Raw genomic sequence first — 21091 nt, 5'->3', positions numbered from 1 at the left:
TGCTGGACATTAGGTGGAGAACCAGGTTGTTCTAAACCATACATTAAACTTTCTGGAATTCCAAGCTCAAGTGCACAACCAACCATTCAGATCATGCCAAATCTTTCACTAAACCAAGTTGAAAAATCCAATACTTTCTGAAAGGAAAGAGAAAGTTAAATTGTGACTGACTTGCCCTTCAACAATTTTCAAGCCCCAGAAAAAGGGAGGCCAGCGTCCAACCCAAATAAAGCCCCTTAAGTGAATTGACAGTGTTTTTAAAATTGGGGAAGGATAATAATATGCTTAGTCTAAACAAAGAAACTGTCTGGTAATTTGAACAGACTTTTATCTTCTTTTTTTCTTAAAAGAAATCATTGGTTTGTAGTTTGTACTGACAACATATATGTATGAGAAAAGGTTTGAGATACTAGACACCAACAGACCAGAGTTTTCCCATATATAAGTAACTGCTCTAATATAGTCTGAGCAATTTGTGCATAGCCACAATATATTTTTAAAGCATTGTGCATTAAAACAAACAAAAGTAGCACAGGATGATGACAAGGATATTGTTTGCCACACGGCCCATTTTTAAATTTTCAAGCTGTTGTACAGGACAGCCAAGAGTTCTCAATTCCACAATGCTATCAGCCAACTTCCATTTCTGAAAAAAAACATACTACCCATAGCACTTTAAAAATAAAGAATCCTATTTTTGTAGTGCATAATACAGATTCAGTTTCCAGCATTATTTAGCACACAAACTTCAGGAAATCCCAAAGTTAACTTATTAATATTCTTTTAAACTAAGGCTGTCTAAACATGCATGAGATGTGCTTATTTTACTGCAACTTGCAGTATTCCAAATATTGCTTTGATCTACAATGAGTAGTTAAAAGTCAGGTTTTCTCGATTTTGTTTGTAATTTTAAAGAAATGGTATTTGCCAATTCAAATACTATATCTTCTGAGAAATGCATTTATGTGAATGATGGTGAATGATGCATTTTTTCTTCTTAGCATCTTTACACGCCCAGTCCTCCCTCAATGCATGTTCACAAGTAGGCCAAGAATAAATGAAAAAGCTCAAATTAATTTAATGGATTTTTAAAAGTTACCTAGCAGCACAACAGTAGTTTAGGGACCTTATGCATTTACCCATCCTTGCAGGTTGCCATGCAACTAGGTTTGAAGAACGTTGTGCTAAAATTTTACAGATAAAGTAATCATTACCATTAGAATATTTTTATTAATTTTTTTGGTCACTAAAGTTATGAACAAAAGCCACATCCAGATTTTTTGTATTACCAAGTCCAGCCCTGCTCTGATCCAAAGCATGTGACACAAATACCTCATCTACTGCATTTATACCATGTTTCTTGTGACTGTTTTGGGATAGAGTGGATATCCTTTTAAACTATCCTATTTTTGTTGCTATTGTTAAATCTTAATCCCAAATATGCAAATAAATATTCTGTCAATTCCCTCCCTCCATTATTGCAAAAAATATAAAACTATGCACAATCAGAGCTGGATGTAACACGGTTTCCCCATCATTTCTCTTTGCAAAAGATTTAACATATAAACAAGGAAAGCAACCCATTGGGCACTATAAATAAGAACTGAGATCATTTAGGACAATTCCCCTGCTGGTGGACTGGAACAGATTCTCCCACACAATCCTACTTATTTGCAGACAAATTGGTCCACAATCTCTGTGCATTTCTTGCATTTCACATAGCAGCACCAATGGAACTTGCAATGGCAGCGTTCTGTCTGCACGGTCTTGAACTGGTCATAGCCCCGGCCACAGCACATAAGTTCACAGCCATCCATGCCTTCTGAAGTCTTATTGCAGAGTCGGCCCTGGGTGCCCAGAGACCCAGTGCTCTCATTGCGCACGCAGTAATCAGGACTAGGGTCAATGTACACCAGGTCATAAATAGTTGGTGCATTGAAGCGGCTGTTCACCTGAACCAGTTTGCCACGGAGATTGAGCTTCATAGCGGCAGCACTGTCATATTTTTCCTTCAGCGCATCTCCCACCTTGCGAAAGTCAGCCAATTGCAGCCAACAGGTCTTTAAGCTGCATGATCCAGAAACACCGTGACATTTGCAGGCTACGTCCGCCAAGCTATACACTGTCTGTAGGAGTCAGAAGAAGAAAAGTGAGTCCTATTGTCGCAAAATATAAACTGGTGTAAAATAAACAAAACCACCACTTTTGTATGCCCTACCCTTTGGGGAAACAACTGCGAATGATAGCATCTCCTCACCTGGCATGGCCTATTCTATCCTCCAGCATGCCTACCTCTTTGAAATCTCCTGTTAGCCTGCTGCTAAGTAGCAATTTTTATTTTATTTATTCATTCAATTTCTGTAGCAGCCCATCTGAACCAAATGACTCTGGGCAGCTTACAATTATAAAACTATAAAACAGTTAAAACAATATAAAACAATAAAAGTAAAAACATCCAGAAAACACTCATTTGGAGAGGTGGTTAAAATTTTTTTTACCTTGTTTCTTTCTTTCTTTTTTTTTTTTTTTACAAAAACTCCCCCATTGGGTATGTCACATCATACCCAATATAATAAGAGTTTTTGACAGGTTTGTCTGACAATATATTTTATCTGCTTTTTTATCTATAAGCCCATTTAACATTTTTGTACTAAAAAACAGAGAGAAAAGATATAGAAAATATGAATGTCAAAATTACTATGACCTGCACTCCCATATTCAGTAGAAAACCTTTGCAGCATTATCAGTTACAAAATTGTAGTTTTAGAAAGTTGTTTTAGCAGCCATGTTGACAGTAAAATATTAAAAATTAAATTGCTGAAATGTAGAAAAGAAATTGTCCTGCTATCTTCCCAATGTTCTATGAGATGATACTACCACCTCACAAATTTCACTAAAAATGAATTCATGAAAAGGCAATTGTACTCAGCAACTGTATGCAGTTTGTGTTGTTCAGTCACTAAATTGTGTCCGATACTTTGAGCACCCTTGGATCATAGCATGGCAGCCCCCCCCCGTCCTCCACTGTCTTCCAGAGTCTGCCCAAACTCATGCCCACTGCGTCAATGATACTATCTAACCATCTCATTCTCTGCCATCCCCTTCTCCTTTTGCCTTCAACCTTTCTCAACTTTAGGATTTTTTCCAATAAGTCTTTCTTCTCACTTGATGTCAAAGAATGTATGTAGTAGTTCATTGCATTATTTGAATGATTTTCCCCACATCTCTGGAGGTTTTTCTTCTTGACCTTTTCGATTAGCACTGAAAACATGGAAAATCACTCACTTAAAAATGTTGCATGCAAACTGGATCTTGTTTTAATGTGTAAATGATCCCAGAAAGCAACAACAGTGGAATAAATAATCATGGTCATCTGCTTATGTCATTTCCAACTTGGTTCACCATATGCTGATAGTCAGGATCAAAGAATATACTCCATCCTGTGTTACAAAATTATAACAAGCTGGCAGGATCAAACGTATGGGAAAGTTCTAGCAAAGTTGAATGGACCCATTTACACCTGTTGGTATTAATGAGCTTAAGTTTACCATGGAGAACTTGCTGTGTTACTTCAAGGATATTATGTAAGATTAAAGATTGTTTTATCCTTCCTTGGCATGCTGGAAGGGAGGGGGGGGAGGAAGGATGCCAGGCATTATTAGAGACCCTAAAAAAAGGAATGGAACAAATTTCTGATCAATCTTGAGATATGCAACCTAATCACACTTCTCCAATCAATACACTTCTGTGGCTGCTGAAATGCTACAAATGTCTTAGTATTACACAAATTATGCCAGTCTAATATGCTCATACCTGGTCCAAACATACCAATTCCAGTACAATAATATACCAGTTTTATCCAAGAGTATGATGCTACTGTTGGTGAAGAGGGTTCTCCCTCTCTCAGTTCCCCTTCATAACTACATGAAGCAGCTTTCTGAATATTCAGATTTTTAAGTATATTAACCTACCATAAATGGCCTTCTCTCTTTCAGAAATGGCTGTCCAGCTGTTAAATCCTTAGAATTCTATCTTATTAGATGTTATTTTATTGGAACCACAGATGGTAGCTTAGCAATCTAATATTGGGTGATTCCAAAAAAGCTGAGAAGAATAAGACCTGTTTTGATGAGAGACTACCCGAAAATTCAAGGGCTGCTAGCCAGAAGACAATGGCAAACTATTTCCATTCATATAGTCAACAAGAGTTGAGGTTGATTTAAGGGCATCTTTGCCTTTATTTTATTATTACTGGAAACCATTTCAAGAACCAGTACAATAGGCAACAACGTAAAGAGCAAAATAATGTGTCTAAGCATGTTTCAGATGCGCAGATTTATTTATTTTTTCTCTTTTCCACCTCCTGATTTACAACAACCAAACAATGTAGCAAAAACAGAAAATGAGCAGGATCAGAGGCCACTATCCATGGCTGATAAATGGGTGATCATCCTCAAGTGAGCACAAGCTCATGCCTTGCATACTAACTGGATGTCATCTATCTTCACCACTGCCCCCCTGGTTCACCAAGATAACAAGATATCGGTCCCTCCCTCCTCTATTCAATTCAAAGTTGTTTTGTGCTGCTCAGCAATCTGCAGATTTGGTGAACACAATGATGCTAACTCTTCCAATAACAAAAAGAAAGAGCAGCAGAAAGAGGGTAATCAACTTTGGCAGGTACATTTCAAGAAGGGAAACTGGAAATAATTGAACCTGTGAAAATCCAGATTTCCAGCAAAAATAAAACTTACAAGTGGTATATACAAGTTGGTTTTACCTATTACCTTTGGACTGGGGGAAAAAAATCCACGATACTTCAGCAGTCAGTTGACTGGCTTATTGATAGTAGAATTGCATCAGATTTTTCTTTTCACTTCCCATTTTCATACTGGAAAGATGTGCTGCTCCTAGAGCACATTTTCCATTCCATTTCAGCATCTCCCTCCCACACTAGTCTTCATGCATAGCCAAGTGACTCCATCCAAAAGAGAAAACCCCAGAACACCTCTGGGTGGGGGACAAGCCGACACCGCAATATCCTCTTTGTAAAGTCTTGGCAAGAAGACCTTGATAATTTACCCTGTATAAATAGACATGAGTCAATGTTGACACAGCCCCAAAAATCCTGGGGTCTGACACATTAGGTAGATGCTGAATGCCATTTCCACCCAGCATTAAAAAGGGGGGAGGTTCAAACCCTGCCAAATGGCGAGGAAGGCAACTCAAAAGGGGTGGTAGCAGGGAACCACTCAAAGCCGACATAGGCAACTGTGAAAAGTCATTTTTCTTCTTTCTAGCAGCAAGTTGGCCTTTCCAAGGCTTTCAGATGCCTTCTTGTCACATTTAAATGTTATTAATTTTCAATTATCCTTCATCTTAATTTACCTTGAAACACAAGTGTAAAGTCTCTAGCTGACTTCTCCTGGCACCCTCAGTTGTAGGAAAAATAATGATTTTGGCTCCTTCCACTTCAGGGCAATAAAATAAAGTTTACACTCATTCGTTTAAAAGATTTCGAAGATTAAAAAAGCCATAAAACCAACTTCCACCACAGAAAAGCCTGTTTTTTAATAATACAGAGAGGGTGGCACTTTTTTTTTCACCGCCTTATAAGGAAGACTGAAAATAGCCCCACACAAGAACATTTCGCTCTAGTAAATATGCTTCTTCTTTCATCCCTTCCAAAGAAAACTGGATGGGTAGGAAATATAAGCTAATAAAACTCTATTCTGCAGAAAATTTACTGCGACTTGCACAATTTTACTAGAAGAATCTAGGAGGGAGAAAAATATAATTTCAGCCCCATGTACAGGAAGGAAATTAAGCATTGGTTGTTGCAGTGGCATTGCAGTGGATTGTAAACTCTTGGGGGGGGGTATTATTTAAAATGGGACATTTGTCTTTATCTAAATTGAGGTATTGTATCCTATCTAGTCTACCTCTACTAGTAGTGGTATTAATAAAGATTGTAATAATCATTTCTGCACTTATTCATCAGGTCTGTTCAAGAAAACAAATTCAAAAACAAGGCAGCTTATTGCAAACAAATGAACAACGTGAAAATAGGAATTAATTAAAAATAAACTTTTCTGCAAATTACGCAGCAACAAAAATCTCTGTTAAGAGCAAATAGTTGAAAAGAATCCCCTTTTGAGCTACTTACTCTTCTGCCTGCCTCATTGTTATGTAGGTTCATCAAAATTCTAGCGCTCTCATAAGATCCTTTCTGATAGATCCGTTCTCGCTCACGGGCGTCCACAAACTCCTTGGCAAAACGATAGCCATAATCAATGTTATCTCCACAGCCCCCCCACAGCCAGTCCCGAGGTAGATCTTTTGGCCGGGCAGCCCTGCTGCAACCACAGGAAGAGAGCTCTCCCTCTCGACAGGCACGGCTCATGGCATTCACTACGCCAGCAGCACTGACAGCGTATGTAAAAGCAGTTTCCCGGCTGCCTACAAAAGAAGAAAGGAGAAAGAGAAGCTGCTCAGCATTGGAGGCCAGGGGGCATATATATTTATTTGTCAAAGAAGAAGATATATTACTTTTACAATGGAAGAACTTTCCCCAATGGATTAATGTACATTTGAAAAAATAGGGTATATCATGTGAACATAAGTATAATATTTGACCAAACTTGTTGGTATTGGATGAAGTTCCTATTTTTTAAAAAAAAAAAAAAACTATGAGGAAATCCTCTTGACTGGTTTCAAAATTCACCCTTGAGGTATCTGATAAACTAACAAAAAAAGTATACTGAAAAAGAAGGTTCTGATATAACGATGAGGTTCACAAACTTATCAAGAATGGTTGAGGTGTTTTCTAGAAATGCACTCTATACCAAGTGGCCTGCACAAAAATGTAAGAGTTTAAGAGATGCTTTTAAGGTAAGTAAGAGATTCAGGTTACCCAAATAGGCCAGTTACTGAATAGTCTGAAAGTAAATTCATTAGTTAATAGGTTACTCAAATCCATAGAAGTTTAATAAAATTGGCAAGTCCAATCCTGATTTCTTCCAATTTTAGCCATATTGAGCAATTGTCTATAGCTTTTTAAAATTGTAACTAAGGGGACTGTCACAAAAGATAAAACATGGTCTCACGCAATAATTTGAATGTCAATCCATTACAATGTGGTGTCCTAAGTCCTAAAATCCTCTCATTCCAGGTTTTTCCAAATAAAAGACAAATTAATTAGTTTAAAAGTATACAGCTATATTTTTAAAAGCCAAAGAATTGTATTTAAAACAAAGGTTTTAAAATTATATTATCCCAAAGAGGTTTGCTGTCAGCTTTCTGCCAGTCAGATTAATTTTTGATAGTATATTAAAATCTGATTTATTTTAATACACCTACATGAATAAGGGAGAAGCCCTATGATTTTTACACTAGTATGGTTCAGATTAAGTTCATAAACACTTTACTTCCTTTTGCATACATATGGTGATTATATATATTTTAGTATCATTTAGGTTTTATGTTTTTCCCCCAAAATATATTTTAAGAGAAATTTTTGACTGTGGCATGGAGAAAAAATGCAGAGATGGTATACTTTAAGAAAAATAACAGATGGAATAAATTTATTTGTGGCATGTTTAAGACAAATATCATCAACTTTGACAATATTAGAAGTCTCTCTGCCAGCAACAGAGTGTTGGTTTGTTTAGAAGTTCTCTATCCTGTGCTAAGCATAAACATGATACCTTTACATCACAAAAAAATGACATGTTAATCTTTATCCCTTTCAAACAAGAAAAATCCTTTCCTCCATATACGTAATTTTGAAAGTCTTCAGAACAAGTAAGAACATTTACTTACATGGCTCAAAAGTTAGTTTAAATTGTAATCTTACTCAGAGTTTAGCTTTTTAAATACCACCGATTTAGTGGTTTCCATGATTTAAGTGAATACCAAGTACAGGACTTTTTTTTAATCATATACTTTTATTCAAACATATGGTAGGGTACTAGCTATATTGATTTCGAAAAGCATTCTCCGCTCCCAACCCAAAGACCACTATTCAAGTCCTAGACATAATTTTGAGAAAATGTTTGGTTTGTTATCATTTACTGCTTCATCTAGCCAAGGCGAAGGTACCCAAATATTTCCCAACTATTACACAGCCAACTTTCCAGGATTGTTCAGAAAACAAAGAAATACTTGTGCCGGCAGTAATGTTGATTCATATCTCACTGCATTTAATGCCAAAGTTTGCGCTATTTCACAAATAAAAATCCTCACTTTAAGAGATATTCTACCTTAAGAGTCATCAGCTCCTAAAGAGACAACAATATACTTCATCAATGTCTGATTTGTTCATTTCAGCAATAAAGACATCAATCAAATTATTAGACTTTTACTCTTTACTTGAATTTAGACTAAGAAATGGTACAACCTTGCAATATTTTAATACTTTACACAAAATCTTTCAAGTATTCTTTCAAGTCAAGTCAGCTAAGAATTTCTCACAAAAATTCTGAGAAACACCAAGAAAAAGAGCCAATAGGCTCGATCCTTTGTAACAAGTACACTTGTCGCTGGATTTATAGCAAGGTAAAAGTGTTTAAGCAAGAAACAGGTGTCTGGGTAAAGAGAAACAACAACCTATCTTAATAATTCACTTAAAGTAGGCTGAAATGTGAAATGACAATTTCTCACTGCTTCTGAGAAATTTGACACACTACTTGTTCTCATTAACATTTTCATGATCTGAAAAGTTGGGTGCACACAATGTCCTGACTTCTAATTAACCTAAACAGGCTATTGCCGTTTTAAATCAGATGAAACAAATGCAGATATATTATGAGCAGGAATCTAGAGGCCTGAAACTAAAATGGGAACTAGTTCCAGCACTGATGTGTTTGCAAACTTTGTATAAACTCAGACATTATAAAATCAATCTTCAAGTCCTGGACACATACATCTATGCTAATATATGAAATAATTTCAGGCCTTTAGCACTCCATTATCTATGGAACACATCCCATAGTATTCAAGGCAAATACTAACAATAAACAATTTTATTCTAAGCCTCCCTCGACAGCAATTATAATGCAAGACTGCAGGAGAATATTTAAGTCTTCAAAAGGCAAGTGTTTCCACTTACTTCATTAAAAAGGGCATGAAAAAGGTTTGAGATTTTGTAAAGGTTACTTTACCTAAAATTAACTTGCAGAGTAAATGTGACTTAACAGCATCTCTTCAAGCAAAGCAGAAGCCTACTCAATCCTTAAATGAAGTTATTTTTAATCTAATTTTAAAATCATTCCAATCCTTTCCTATCCTCTTTCAAAAAGAGGAATGTAAAATTAGATTTAGATCTAACTGTGAGTTAGATTGGAGGAAGGGTTAGACCGGAGGTACAGGCTTAGATATTCTGATGTCATTATTGCAAGTGGATGAGGGGAGAAAACGGCAATCCGTCAGTCAACCAATAGTAACCTATAATGATGCTGTGCTGAACCCATCAAATCCAATGGGGATATCAGAGATAAGACCTCTGAAAAGCATAAAATGGAATTCTGCTGGTGTAAGCTCTTCAGCAAAAAAAATAATTGTCAATTGACAAAAGATATACTCCTACTAAGAGAGATCTTTTATGAACAATAGCAATTACTTAAGAATATGTATCATTTATGTATCTACGGGTGCATATACACACAGACACACTTTTTTATTTATTCAAAGTATTCTGTCTGCAAACACCAACATATTTCACAGCATAGCTTAAATTTCTTTAATGAAAATTAGCTTGTTTTCAGAAAGCTATAATCCTGAACTTGCTTGAGTTCCTTTAAACGTATATGATTTCAATATTGGTATATATGTATATAAGCTTGGGCTGAAAAATTATGTATTAAAATAAAAGTCTAGAATAGACTTGATACAATAGATACAAAAATTAAAGTGATTAATCTAAAGACAAAACTCAACCATTACATGATTTTGATAAGAAAATAATCCCAGGCCAGCCAAATACCACTATCTGCTTCCAATCTCCTGTCCTAAAAACAGGTTTATTTTTGGAATGGGATGAGAACTACAGTATTATCAGTTTCACAATGGCTGCTAGTTCACTAAAAATATGTTTTTTTTGCTAAAGGCATTTTAACATTTCCATTCTTCATGGTCTTCAGTGGCACATAAAGAACCAGGCAAAGTTTTCTAGCACATAACATACAGAAATACTTCATGTACATTCTAAAGCACTTCCTACCTATCTGCATGACTCTGCCAAAAACAGAGTTATTATCCACAGTACTACAATTCCATCTTCTATGGCGGAACTGATACTGGCATTCTTTGATTCCTGTCTTTGCACCCTCTCCAATGTACTGCATGTGGTCCTGGTATAAATGGCAGAGTTTCTTTTGTCCTTGAGACAGCCCTGCCAATTGGCTACAGAGAGGTTGGGCTCCAATTATATACACCTCTGGCATCTGGACAGGGTTCATAGGATTCATGTGGTTCATACCTAGAGACCTGTAAAAGGAGAAGAGTTATATTAATAAGAGACAGTTCAAATACAGAAACTGAATGCACATGCAGACATGGACCCCAGTCCTACAGCAGATTTACTTGGAAGTAAGGTTCAGTAATGCTCTAGGCATAGTGGCCAAAGCGGAAAGACAGACTTGTTTAATATTTGAAATACAATAAACCACATGCATGAATTTAGAAGACAAAAATCAGGTTATGCATCTATCTAAATTCATTTGCCCTCTTAGCTTCAAATTATTGCACTCTCCCTACATTTTTGAGAACCTATTTAAAAAAAAACACTGAAGGCATTTAAGTCCTAATCTACCATTTAAAAAAAAAAATGTAATACCAGCTATTAGGGAATTACTACCTAAAACATATTTAACATCAATAAAATTAACAAGTTAAATAACACAAAATATATAGTTCATATGGAAACTAGTAAACTATGTGAACTTATATCTGAAGTAGACAATTTCTACAGACATCATGAAATAAATGCCTTAATTTAATATCTACAACCAACAACTTCAGTTACAAAGAATATACTTTGCCAAATATTTTTCTAACTCAACTATGTGTTTTTAATTATAAATGTCTGTTAGTCAGACAGCAGAACTATGTCCAAAAATTAAATTCCATTACGATCAATAGGGCTTACCCCTATGTGTGTATACAGAATCTATAACCTTATTATATTATTTCAGACAAAAATTAACAGAAAGCTACTAAACCCATTATTTTGAGATACCTCCCATGATTCACTTTTGTGTACGTGTGCTTATGTTGCAAGCTGAATACTCATTTCAACTTCACATTTTCTTTAGTTTCTACTATACAATTGGTTCCATAGAGAATTTAAATTATTACATATATGTGGCAGAGTTCACTATAGGAACGGAACAAAAAATTGTTAGAGTTTCATAAATCAAGTATTTACGTTTTCCAGGAAATATCTAGGCCTTCCTTCTTCATATTATCTGGAAACTGAAGACAGACACACCCACATATTGTGTGTGGGGGGGGGATTAGAAATGATAAAAATAGAATTTAAAAGCTTACCACCAAGAGCTGGCTTCTATCATGATTTGGAGAAGTGAAGAGAAGATGGTCAGACCCAACAAAAAGTACTTGGTAGTCATTGCCCCTGTCCACAAAGCTCCACTTTGCATTATTGCTCCCATGGACTTCTGTAGGGGAGGGAAGAGGAAAGAGACTGATTTGACTGTTATTGCTTGGCTCAGACCATTTCAAAAATGAACGGTTCTCTGCAAGGCGGCAGCGGCCCTTCTCCCCAATGAGTTCTTACAGGCAATGGCCAAGCCACTGCCTGCTGCTCCAAGTGCATTCATCCGCCCAACTGCCCCACTGTTGGATCTCAGTGTTTGACTAACTCTCAAAACAGCCCAGATACTGAAGGAAAGCTGAGCGGTACCCTCCCCTCTCTTCCTTCTCCTCCTCCTCCTTTCCTTTTCCTCCTCCCAGACTCCAGTAGACAAGACCTTGGCTTTGGGGCACAGCCCAGCCGTTACAACAAGCTGGGTGCTGCTGGGTTCCATGGCTGACCACCCTGTCAGGAGAAGCAGGTGGGCTGAGGCAGGGAAAAGATAAATAGTAAACTCACATATACACATAGGTACACCACATCAACACTACACAGGGTTTGCAAGCACCAATCCTTCAAAGAACCCCAAAAGGGGAAGGGAGGACAAAGCAAAGACTATTTATTGCAGGGCAAGCAAAGGCTTAGCATTCTGAGGACCGATTTGAGAGTTCTCCTTCTCTAGTGAATTCTGGAGTGATGGGCTAAGGGGTTACGACAAGCCTTCTCAATGGAAGGAGAGGAGCATTTCCCATTCTACATTACTGGCGGGAACCGGGAGTCAATTAAACATCCGACAACCCAAAACAATTAGCGTCTTTCCCCACTTAAAGAAATGTCACGAATGTTTCTATCCACCCCCATCAAGGTTTCCGTGATTCATTCGCTTCCAGAAGTGACTCCCTTTCGCTTCCAGGGTAGCCTGGCGCACTTAAACCATTCACTCCGTAGCAATTACAGCGAGGCCGGGTTTGAGAACCGGGCAGCTTCAGAGCCGCTCCCCCCCCCCCCCCCGATGAAGCAGAAGGCTCCCAGAACCACCGCAGACCGCCACGGCCCTGTTTCGCCCGCGGAGGGCGGGTGTGCTCTTCTCACGCGCAACCCCGGGCTTCCTCGCACGCAAACGCCGCGAATTAGAATTAGGAGGGCGCCGAACAGGCAACCTTCGAGCTGCACGCTCGCTCGCTGCCTAGGCATGACTGCGTTGGGAATGCAAGTATCCTAGGAGGGGCTCCAGGCGGTTTGGAGACGGAAAAAGACAGCCCCTTCAACGGGCATTTCCATTTGCAAGGTTGTTTTTTTTTTTTAAGAGCAGCACAATCCAGTGCTGTTTCTCTGCACTCCCTTGCAGACATTGATATTTCAACCTGGTCGGTAGGTTGCAGTGTTATTGTCCCGACCAGGAGACAATTCTACTCGCCACTCAATCTTAACCGCTTCTACTCGGAAGCCCGTTATTTCCAATGGGATTACTCCCCCCCCCAAACCCCCCCTCCGGTCTTAACTACCACCCAAGAGAAGTGGGGGAGGGGTTAATACAGCTAAAGGTGCAGTGTTCCGGGTAGGAAGAAGGCGGGATCGCGCTTGGCGCGTTTCCGACTGCAAATCGCCCTCCAGGTGTGACTTGCAAAACTCTTGGGGAAGTTTGGTTTATTCCTCGGGGAATCCGCTCCTTCGTATTGCTCGGCGGATTCTCCTCGGCCTCGTGCTGCGTAAAAAGGAAAATGGCTTTCCAGATGAGCGGGCCAGAACGGCTTCTTCAAGCTTCAAGAAGCGGGGAAATGGAGTTGGCCCGCGAGTCACATTTTAACATGCTTGAACTCTCGCCGACGGGAGTCTTGGCACCGGGAATAGTCCCGAAGGACTTAATCTGGCCTATTCCAAGCCCCTTCCATCTTGCCCTCGCGCCGCTTTGTTTTGGTTCAACCCCACGGAAAATAAGGCGCGGTCGCGCCCCGCTAAGAGGTCCCCTCAAATGCAGCGTGACAGAAGGCTAGAAGAATTTGGGGGAACCGGCCGGAGGGGCTACGCGTCTAATGACGGGCGCCCGATTTATTTCTATATCAGACTGAAGCGCCACACAGGAATGCAAAGAGTTCATGCCCCATAAAGTCGCCCACGCTCCAGCACAAGAGGGGAGATTAAAGGGGCCGAGGAGACCGCGAAAGCCAACTGCAGCCGCCCCCTCGTCAAAGGCGAACAGCGTGCGGAAAAACCGGAAGATGGAAAGAAAGGAAGGCCCCGTTAGGCACTGCTTGATGGCCCCCTCGAGGCGTTTCAGTCGCTTCCCCTACCTCCGGCCTAAGCTTCCCGTGTGGCCTTGGGCCCGTTCTCTCCGTTTCGTGTGATCTTTTAGCTGTGGTGCATCCATGCAGGAGCTCGCGGCTCAGGGCTTCAGGCCGCAGTTTCGGCTTGCCTCTCGAGAGCAGTGGGCCTGCAAGGTGCAATCTGACGACGCTAATCCAAGAATAAACCACTCGCAAGAAAGTTGAATCTGAGGGTCACAGCGGTCTGGGTCTAGGGCGGGACATTTGCCGAGGCTTACTACTAAAACTGTGTGTGTGTGTGTGTGTGTGTGTGTGTGTGAGAGAGAGAGAGAGAGAGAGAGAAACAAGGGCCTTTTGGGAAAGGGGGTGCAATACCACGGATGGGCCATTGGAACTACTGTTTCTGAAGCAAACTCTCGATTGTACTATTTTGCTGATGCCCGAGGAAACCTTATTGGGACATCCTGCGCCTGCACTGAATGCTCGGAATATGCCTCATGCAAACTCTGCTAGCAGAATCCAAAGTTTTACTGCAATTTTATATACAAAAACTCTTTTCTGCTCAAAAATAAGCAGAAGGGACTCCACAGGTTTGAAGAGACAGGAAGAGAGCTTTAAATATCTTATGCACAGAAGACAGTTGCCTGGCTAAGCTCCGTCGGGTTGCTCTGAGGCGGCTTTCTCCTCCTTCCCCGATAGAGGGCAATCGCAACCGCGAAACGCCAGGTCCAGACGAAAGCCGGCTGAGCTGGAGTTGTCGCCTTCCTCTCCGCTTTTGGTGACATTCATTACTTTTTAGAGTGTATTCAGTGCATCCTAGTGCAGAGCAGAAAGGACCTCAGAGGCGAGACCCTTCCCCCATCCCATTCCGGACGGGGCGCCCAAGAAAAACGCACCGCGCTCAAGCAGATCCTTCCACTCATTCGGGACGGAACCATTTTCTGTATCTGCAGAGGGTCCGTAGCAAAGACAATTTCTTCCAGCTGATTGTCTTTGGGACACTGGCAAAAAAGAAACCTTTTTTTATATTTCCCCCTCTGCAACGGAGCGCGCCAGCCTCCGGGCTTCCCCGCTTGCGACCTTGTTTTTTTAAAAAAAAATGCAAGGGGTCTGGAAAGTCTGTTAGTGCATCTGGTTTTATGGCCTCTGTTTTAATGCTCAGTCCTACCGGGGGTAAGTATACAGACTGCGAGCCCTTTCGGATCTGGTGGGTTGCAAAATGCAGCGAGAATTGCTGCAAGGGGCCGGCTCGGATTTTAGAGCCGATACCTACCTGCCGACCACCAAGTGTCCCGTAGGTTTGGTGGGAATGATTGCAGTAGCTTCAGGTTTTCAACAAAGGGGGCAAGTCAGGCGCTGCATACCAGGCGGTGGAATAAAGCGACTGTTTCGGCTCACCCCATGATTAACCCAAATGCAAGAAAATCGCCGGACTTTCTGTCGGTTTATGCCAATTTGCCTACCCCACCCGTCGAGAGAAAAGCCGAACTTTCCTGGCTGAAGCTGAACTTTCACTGACCCCACGACTGTAACTAATTTAGCATACAATCGACAATTAAAAACAAACACGCACTACTTTTTGAACACGGAACATTTGGAGCATCAAAGGGCCTGGGGGAGCGGGTGGAGACAAATCCCTTCCAACCTCCCTCCGCAAAGTAAAAGCGGGACCCTTTACAGATGCAAAATGACAACATACAGAACCCGAGAACAAAAACTGAGCGACCGAGATGGAGGAGGAGAAAGCCATCCAGGGATTTTTTTTTTTTTCTCCCTACTGGCCACCAGCCAAACCCCCTTAAAGGTACAGGCCTTTCCAAGGCTGCCATTACCCCCGTTTCTTCAACGCCAACAAGTTAAAGTGGCAGAAGCTGTCCTTTTAAAATCTACTGTACAGGCGAGAAAAGGCATGTGGATTTAGGGAGGAATTAAAACTACTTTCCAAGGCAATCGACCACTCATTCCAAAGCAAATAAGAGGGGCGACTAAAGAGAAATCCTTTGAAACAACAGGTTTCTGAGAAAACTAAAAAAGTTTCGATTACGGCGCGCGCGTGCCCTAATGCATAAATAGAGGAAAATATGTTTATCCTTTCCCAGCAGCTCCAACCATAAACCTAATATTCGGGACGGGGGGGGGGGGTCAACAGGTCTGGCTAAGCTCATCTTTCCCAAGAAGCAAAAAAGTTTTGTTTACGTCTCCAGTTTTTCTGACTCAAAACTGGGAGGAAACGACAACCCTCGCCCCCCTCCTCCTCCTCCTCCCCGTGTTTCGAGCAAGCGGATTCCAAGCACACCCCCTTCCCGTTCCCAAGTGCTACTTACCTCCATGGTGAAGGGGAGGGAGGAAGAGGCGACGACCGAGGGGACCCGAAGAGAATCAGCCTAGCTTAGCAGCCAAAGTAATCCAAACGAGGAAGCCCAAAGCCCAACTTCTCGTAATCTCCTCCGCAGCAAAGAGTGGCGACAAATGACAGGGTTGTTCTGGCCGGGGGGGGGGGGAGAACCGCTCCAGCGCTGGAGCGAAGAAGGCTCCTTCGCAAGGTCCATCCGCGGTCGAGCCGGGACAACCGCAACGCCTTAGGCTCACTCAGATCAGCCCAGCCAGGTAGCGCTGCCACGGCGCCGCCGCCGCCGCCGCCTCCCGTGCTAGGCTCAAAGCCTCCCGAACACGCCTGCAGACTTCCTTCGCCGCCGGCGTTTGCCGTCTACCTACCTACCCGCTGCCACGGGTGCCCGGCACCGGCAGGCTTTGCCCCAGCGGAGTCCCTCCATTGCGAGAGCGCGAGTGAGAGACGGGCAAGGGAGAGGCGAACTCCTCCGGCATCAAAGAGTAGGAGAGGGGTGGCGGCGGCGGCGGCGGCAGCTGCTCCAATCCATGTCCCGCAGCGGCGCAAAAAAGTGCCGCTCTCCCTCGCCTTTCCCTCAGTAGTCCCGACTACATTCTGCGCCGGGCGGCCCAAGGTAGCTCCTTCTCTTTCTCCGCGCTAGTTGCTGCGCAGCCCGACGCGGGCGCGCTTCTGCTCCCTCGGCTTGGTGCGAAGTGCAAGAAAAGTTGCAAAGGCGACGGCGTCTGCAGGGAAAGAACCGAGGGGGGAGGGGGGAAGGGGGGCGAGGGAAAGCTCGCGGAGACGCGCGTGCGCCGTGCGTCGACCTATTGCAACCGAGAGCGAGCTTTTAAGCTGCACCTCAGGCGGCAGCCTCTGGACTCAGCGCCGAGCTGCTGGCTGGGTGGGATAACGCGGCAGCGCCAATGCCAGCCAGCCAGCGGAGAGGGCGGCATTCTTGGAATTTATACCCGCGTGAAAGGACGACGTTAATCTGGAATTGCTCATCGCCCGACATCTGTTCATTGTTTTCCACGCCGTAGAGTGTGTGTGTGTGTGTGTGTGGGGAGGGAGGGAGGGGGGAGTGGAGTCGCGTTTGTACTGAGTTAGACTAAGCCTGGAAAGACTCGAGTTCGAATCTTTCGCTCGGCCTGATGTTCACTGAATGCCCTCGGCCAAGTCTGCCTTACACTTCCTCTATTGTTGGGAGAGGAAGCCGTCTTGACCTCCTTAAAGAAAATAGGAATGAAGCTCACCCACCCACCCCCGGCCAACCTTCAGATGCCGCACTTTTACTCTCAATTGTCCTCTCTTGAATAGAGGTTACCACGGTTCGGTTACTTCCAGCATAAACTCATTTTACAACCGGAAACCACTGTGTTCCATTTTAATTCTTCCGATTTTTTTTTTTAAATTTAATTTTTGGACAACGTCGTTTGATTTAGAGCCGTTTTTACCACGTAAATTAGCAGGAGCAGTAACTTCTGTGCAAGTTTTTTCAAAGGGAGCATTCGTTTTTTTAAAAAAAAATTCTAGCTTGCAACGTGGCTATCGGGTTTTGATTTTGGTGAAAGGCAGAAAGATGGCTTTCTCTAAAACGGAGGTTTGCACGAGATATCAATCTTAGGTCAGGGTAGACCAGCTGTGCAGACTAGTCTATTCCTGTGCATGTTTACTCAGGCTGGCAATGGCTCAATAGGCTTTATTCCCAAATAAAGGAGTGTGCGTATGATTTCAACCCTACAGGCAAAATTTGAGTTAGTGTATGGGCTCAGCTCCATTGGTTTCATTAATGCCAAAACTCAGCGCTGCAACGCACGGAATTAATAAAACAACCCTCTGCGCATGACCAGAGTGGCTTTATCTCAATATATAACTATAGCTGTGATCAACACAGAGGCATGACGCTTGCCGTTGAAGTTTAGAGCTTAATCCTGTTCTGCGCACAGTCAAATGGACGGGGCTGGTCGGGAGCTTCACGTGGCTATCTCCGACCTAATATTACTGTAGTTGGGATACTGAACTGACGAACGGCTCCAAACAGTCAACCTGCAAGCATTTAAACGTGTGCAAATGAACACCCACTCCCTCTCACGAGCGGGCAAAAGAAGTGACAAGCTACAGCGGATCAAAGACTCTTTTTCCTACAAGGGCGAATATCTCTGGACAAGTCACACACACAAAAAAAACCCGCAAAGCAGAAATGCGAGCTTTTCAATAACCTATTCTCCGCATTTAGTATTAGTCAGTGAGGTTCCATTAGGTAGTCCGCCCCATTAATAGCCCGTCAATGTGTCCAAGTTTAAAAACGGCTGCTGAATAATATGATTGCTTTATAATTACTGTCAGACATAAAAGGTTATTTAAGGCACCTTACCCAGATGACGCCTGTCCCATTCTGCCAGAAATAATACTACTCTGTGGCATAGAGAGAAGAGAAACTTTGTGGATAGTTTATGAAGTCTCTCTTGAAACCTGTCAATTTTTCCCGATTTTAGAACGATGGTAAATATATCTAACTCCCTAATTAGTCTTTAACACCATGCAGAGCGCTCGGTCCTAAACACGTATAGGCTGAAGTCCGAGCCTCCGAGATACAAGAAAGTCCAAAGCTCCGTAATTTATTTTGTTCACGAGTTCCTAACGTGATGTCTCCTCAGTGTATTGGGACTCCCGGAATCAGTTGGGAAAAAAAATGGCAATTATACTATAGTCCCAAGACATCTGGAAAAATACTAGATTGAAAATGCATCATAATCCAAAGAGCGTTCGGAGAACGGCCAATAGCAAGGTAGGAAACTTATAGTATTGCAGACATTGTTGGCCAACGGCGAGATACGTTGGGAATGATGGTTTAGCAACGTCGGCTTGTTTCCCCCATCCACCCTACAGGCTAATATTAATAATATAGTACTTTCTCACTGGCGGGGGAAACTGGACGTATCACAAGCTTTGGGGAGCAGCTGGGCTTTTTATAATAATTATACTTAAATTAAATAATTAAAATAATGCCTTTTATCCGCTCATTCGAAAAGACCTTTAAAGGAGGGAGAGAAAGGAAGCGGGAAAGAAATATTAGAACTGCATTAATATGGGGGAAATCGCTTATTCAAAGCATTACTTAGATACCCGTTCATACTGCTTGCATAGAAAAAAAAAAAAACTTTCGTACAGCGCGAATCCATCAAGGTTAGCTTAAGCGGGCTGCGCTCCTAAAGGCACACGCGAAGAAGAAGTCAAGTTACAAGTCCCAGCCTTGAACTCTCTGGGCCTGCGGAGCCAAAGTGCCGGAGAGCCATTCCCCACCACCGCCTCCCCCCTTTCTCTCTTGCCTGAGCTTGGAGATCCCTTTTCCGTCCGGCAATATTATTCCGACCCAACTTACTTCAACTTTAACGCGCAGTCCCCTCCCCCATCTCTTATTCGATCTTCCTTCTCCTTCGAGTCCGGCGAAAAGGAGCGAGTGAGCCTGCGAAGATCGCTCTTGGCAGAGGCGGCCGATGCAGGACCCGGGCAGTTGTGCGGGGGGGGGGAGGAAGGAAGGGGGGCGAGGAGGAGATTTTTTTTTTCCTCCCCTTCGGGCAGGGATGCCTGCCGGCTGGCAGGGACTGCTCGCCTGCTCAGACTCGGCGTGCTTCCGTTGTCAATTAGGCAGACTGTTGACGGGGGATCTGGAGGCAGGATCCTTTTGTCCTCCTCGACCTTCTCAAGGCTCTCCCAGAGTCATGGCCCGCTCTTTCCCCCCACACGGTGCCAGCAGCTCAGAGGGAGAAGGACCAACAGGCCTTGAGCACAATCTGCTTTTGGGTCTTGGGCAATCCAACCCATCTGGATCCTGCTCTTTATAACCTTGCCAAAACGGGAATTACAGAGAATGGTCTCTTTCCCCAGCCAGATACTCTTCAAATGGTTGGATCCCAACTCCCATGCTCCCCAGACTATGGCCCGTGCTGTTAAGAGTGGGGATTATTGTCCCCTAATACTTCTGGAGCCTGCATGTGGGGAAAAGCAGGGCTATCTAGATCCAGTGGTCCTTTGCATGAAATAATGCCACTGCTCCCAAGTAAGTGTGAATTTAGTTTGAGTTTGCAAACTAAACAGTGATGGGTTCACCAATGGATAGCGTAATTATCTACTAAAAAGCAATTCCTACAGATTTCCTTTAGGGCCTTTTCCCACTGCAGTGTTAGTGCTGTTCACCCATGGAAGGGGAGGAGAAACGTGCTGCCTTTATTTCCACTTCCTGACCTGCCTTGGACCTTTTGGTCTGACTTGCTGATGAATTGTAGGGCTCAGAATTTGAATGTGACTACATAATAATAATAAAAAAAAACATTTGATGAATTCCCCATCTTTGTTGCCCTCCCTCTTCTGCACATCACTAATCAGTGGGGCAAACATTTGCCAACCATGAAGTTGTGGCAAAAATAAAGTGGGCCAGGAATCTCTAAGCTCACTCTACAGCTTAGGAAGCTGAGACACAAGCAACACTCTTGCTAAGGAATTTTCTCTCCTGTTTTCCTTTCTCTATATAGGTCAAATAAATGCTAACTTTCAGACTTCTTTGTTCAAAAGTAAGGGTGGAGGGGTATCATTTCACCATTTTGCTCTATTGTCCTTGTGGATCCAAAAAAAGGTTCTACTGATAAGACTATTGAGCCAGCAGAATTGTAAGTGCTTTATGTTATTACAAAATTGTGATAGCTACTTTGGCTATTTAAGAGGCAACAGAGTATTACTATTATCTTTGGTTGCACAGTCAGATATTTAGTCTGGATTTGGTATTTTTATCCCCCTATTGAATTCATTCCAAGGTCCTGGGATAGGCAGATGTTGTTGTTTTATGGTGTTAAAAGGTATCTTCATAGAACGTAAGCCTTTTCTAAGTAAAACTGCCTTTTGCAATTGACT

At 42.3% G+C, this 21091-nt stretch overlaps 1 protein-coding gene across 3 annotated transcripts; it reads right to left on the bottom strand.

Moving 5' to 3' along the window:
• Positions 1-462: 462 nt before the first annotated feature.
• On the bottom strand, positions 463-19588 carry WNT5A (Wnt family member 5A). Of its 3 annotated transcripts, none has more exons than XM_015821823.1 (5): positions 19566-19588; positions 11548-11675; positions 10220-10485; positions 6167-6459; positions 463-2126 (listed from the first exon to the last, which is right to left on the bottom strand). In XM_015821823.1, exons 2-5 carry the CDS (start codon positions 11667-11669, stop codon positions 1668-1670), a joined length of 1140 nt encoding a protein of 379 aa, XP_015677309.1. In that variant the 5' UTR covers positions 11670-11675; positions 19566-19588; the 3' UTR covers positions 463-1667. The 3 variants fall into 3 exon arrangements, with proteins under 3 accessions (XP_015677309.1, XP_015677307.1, XP_015677308.1); XM_015821821.1 differs by lacking the exon at positions 19566-19588 and adding an exon at positions 16179-16188; XM_015821822.1 differs by lacking the exon at positions 19566-19588 and adding an exon at positions 13882-13902.
• Positions 19589-21091: the final 1503 nt, after the last annotated feature.

The sequence above is a fragment of the Protobothrops mucrosquamatus genome, unplaced genomic scaffold, assembly GCF_001527695.2.
Source record: "Protobothrops mucrosquamatus isolate PMUCROS unplaced genomic scaffold, P.Mucros_1.0 scaffold1405, whole genome shotgun sequence".
In the NCBI taxonomy this organism is placed as follows: Eukaryota; Metazoa; Chordata; class Lepidosauria; order Squamata; family Viperidae; genus Protobothrops; species Protobothrops mucrosquamatus.
Note: the sequence above shows the minus strand (reverse complement) of the source record. Positions and strands in the feature narration are given on the sequence as shown.

Coding starts and splice junctions, on each gene's coding strand:
- WNT5A (XM_015821821.1), bottom strand. Junction 10,486..11,547: donor ATAGAAGCCAGCTCTTGGTG/GTAAGCTTTTAA, acceptor CTCCTTTTACAG/GTCTCTAGGTATGAACCACA. Junction 6,460..10,219: donor TGGCAGAGTCATGCAGATAG/GTAGGAAGTGCT, acceptor CTTCTTTTGTAG/GCAGCCGGGAAACTGCTTTT.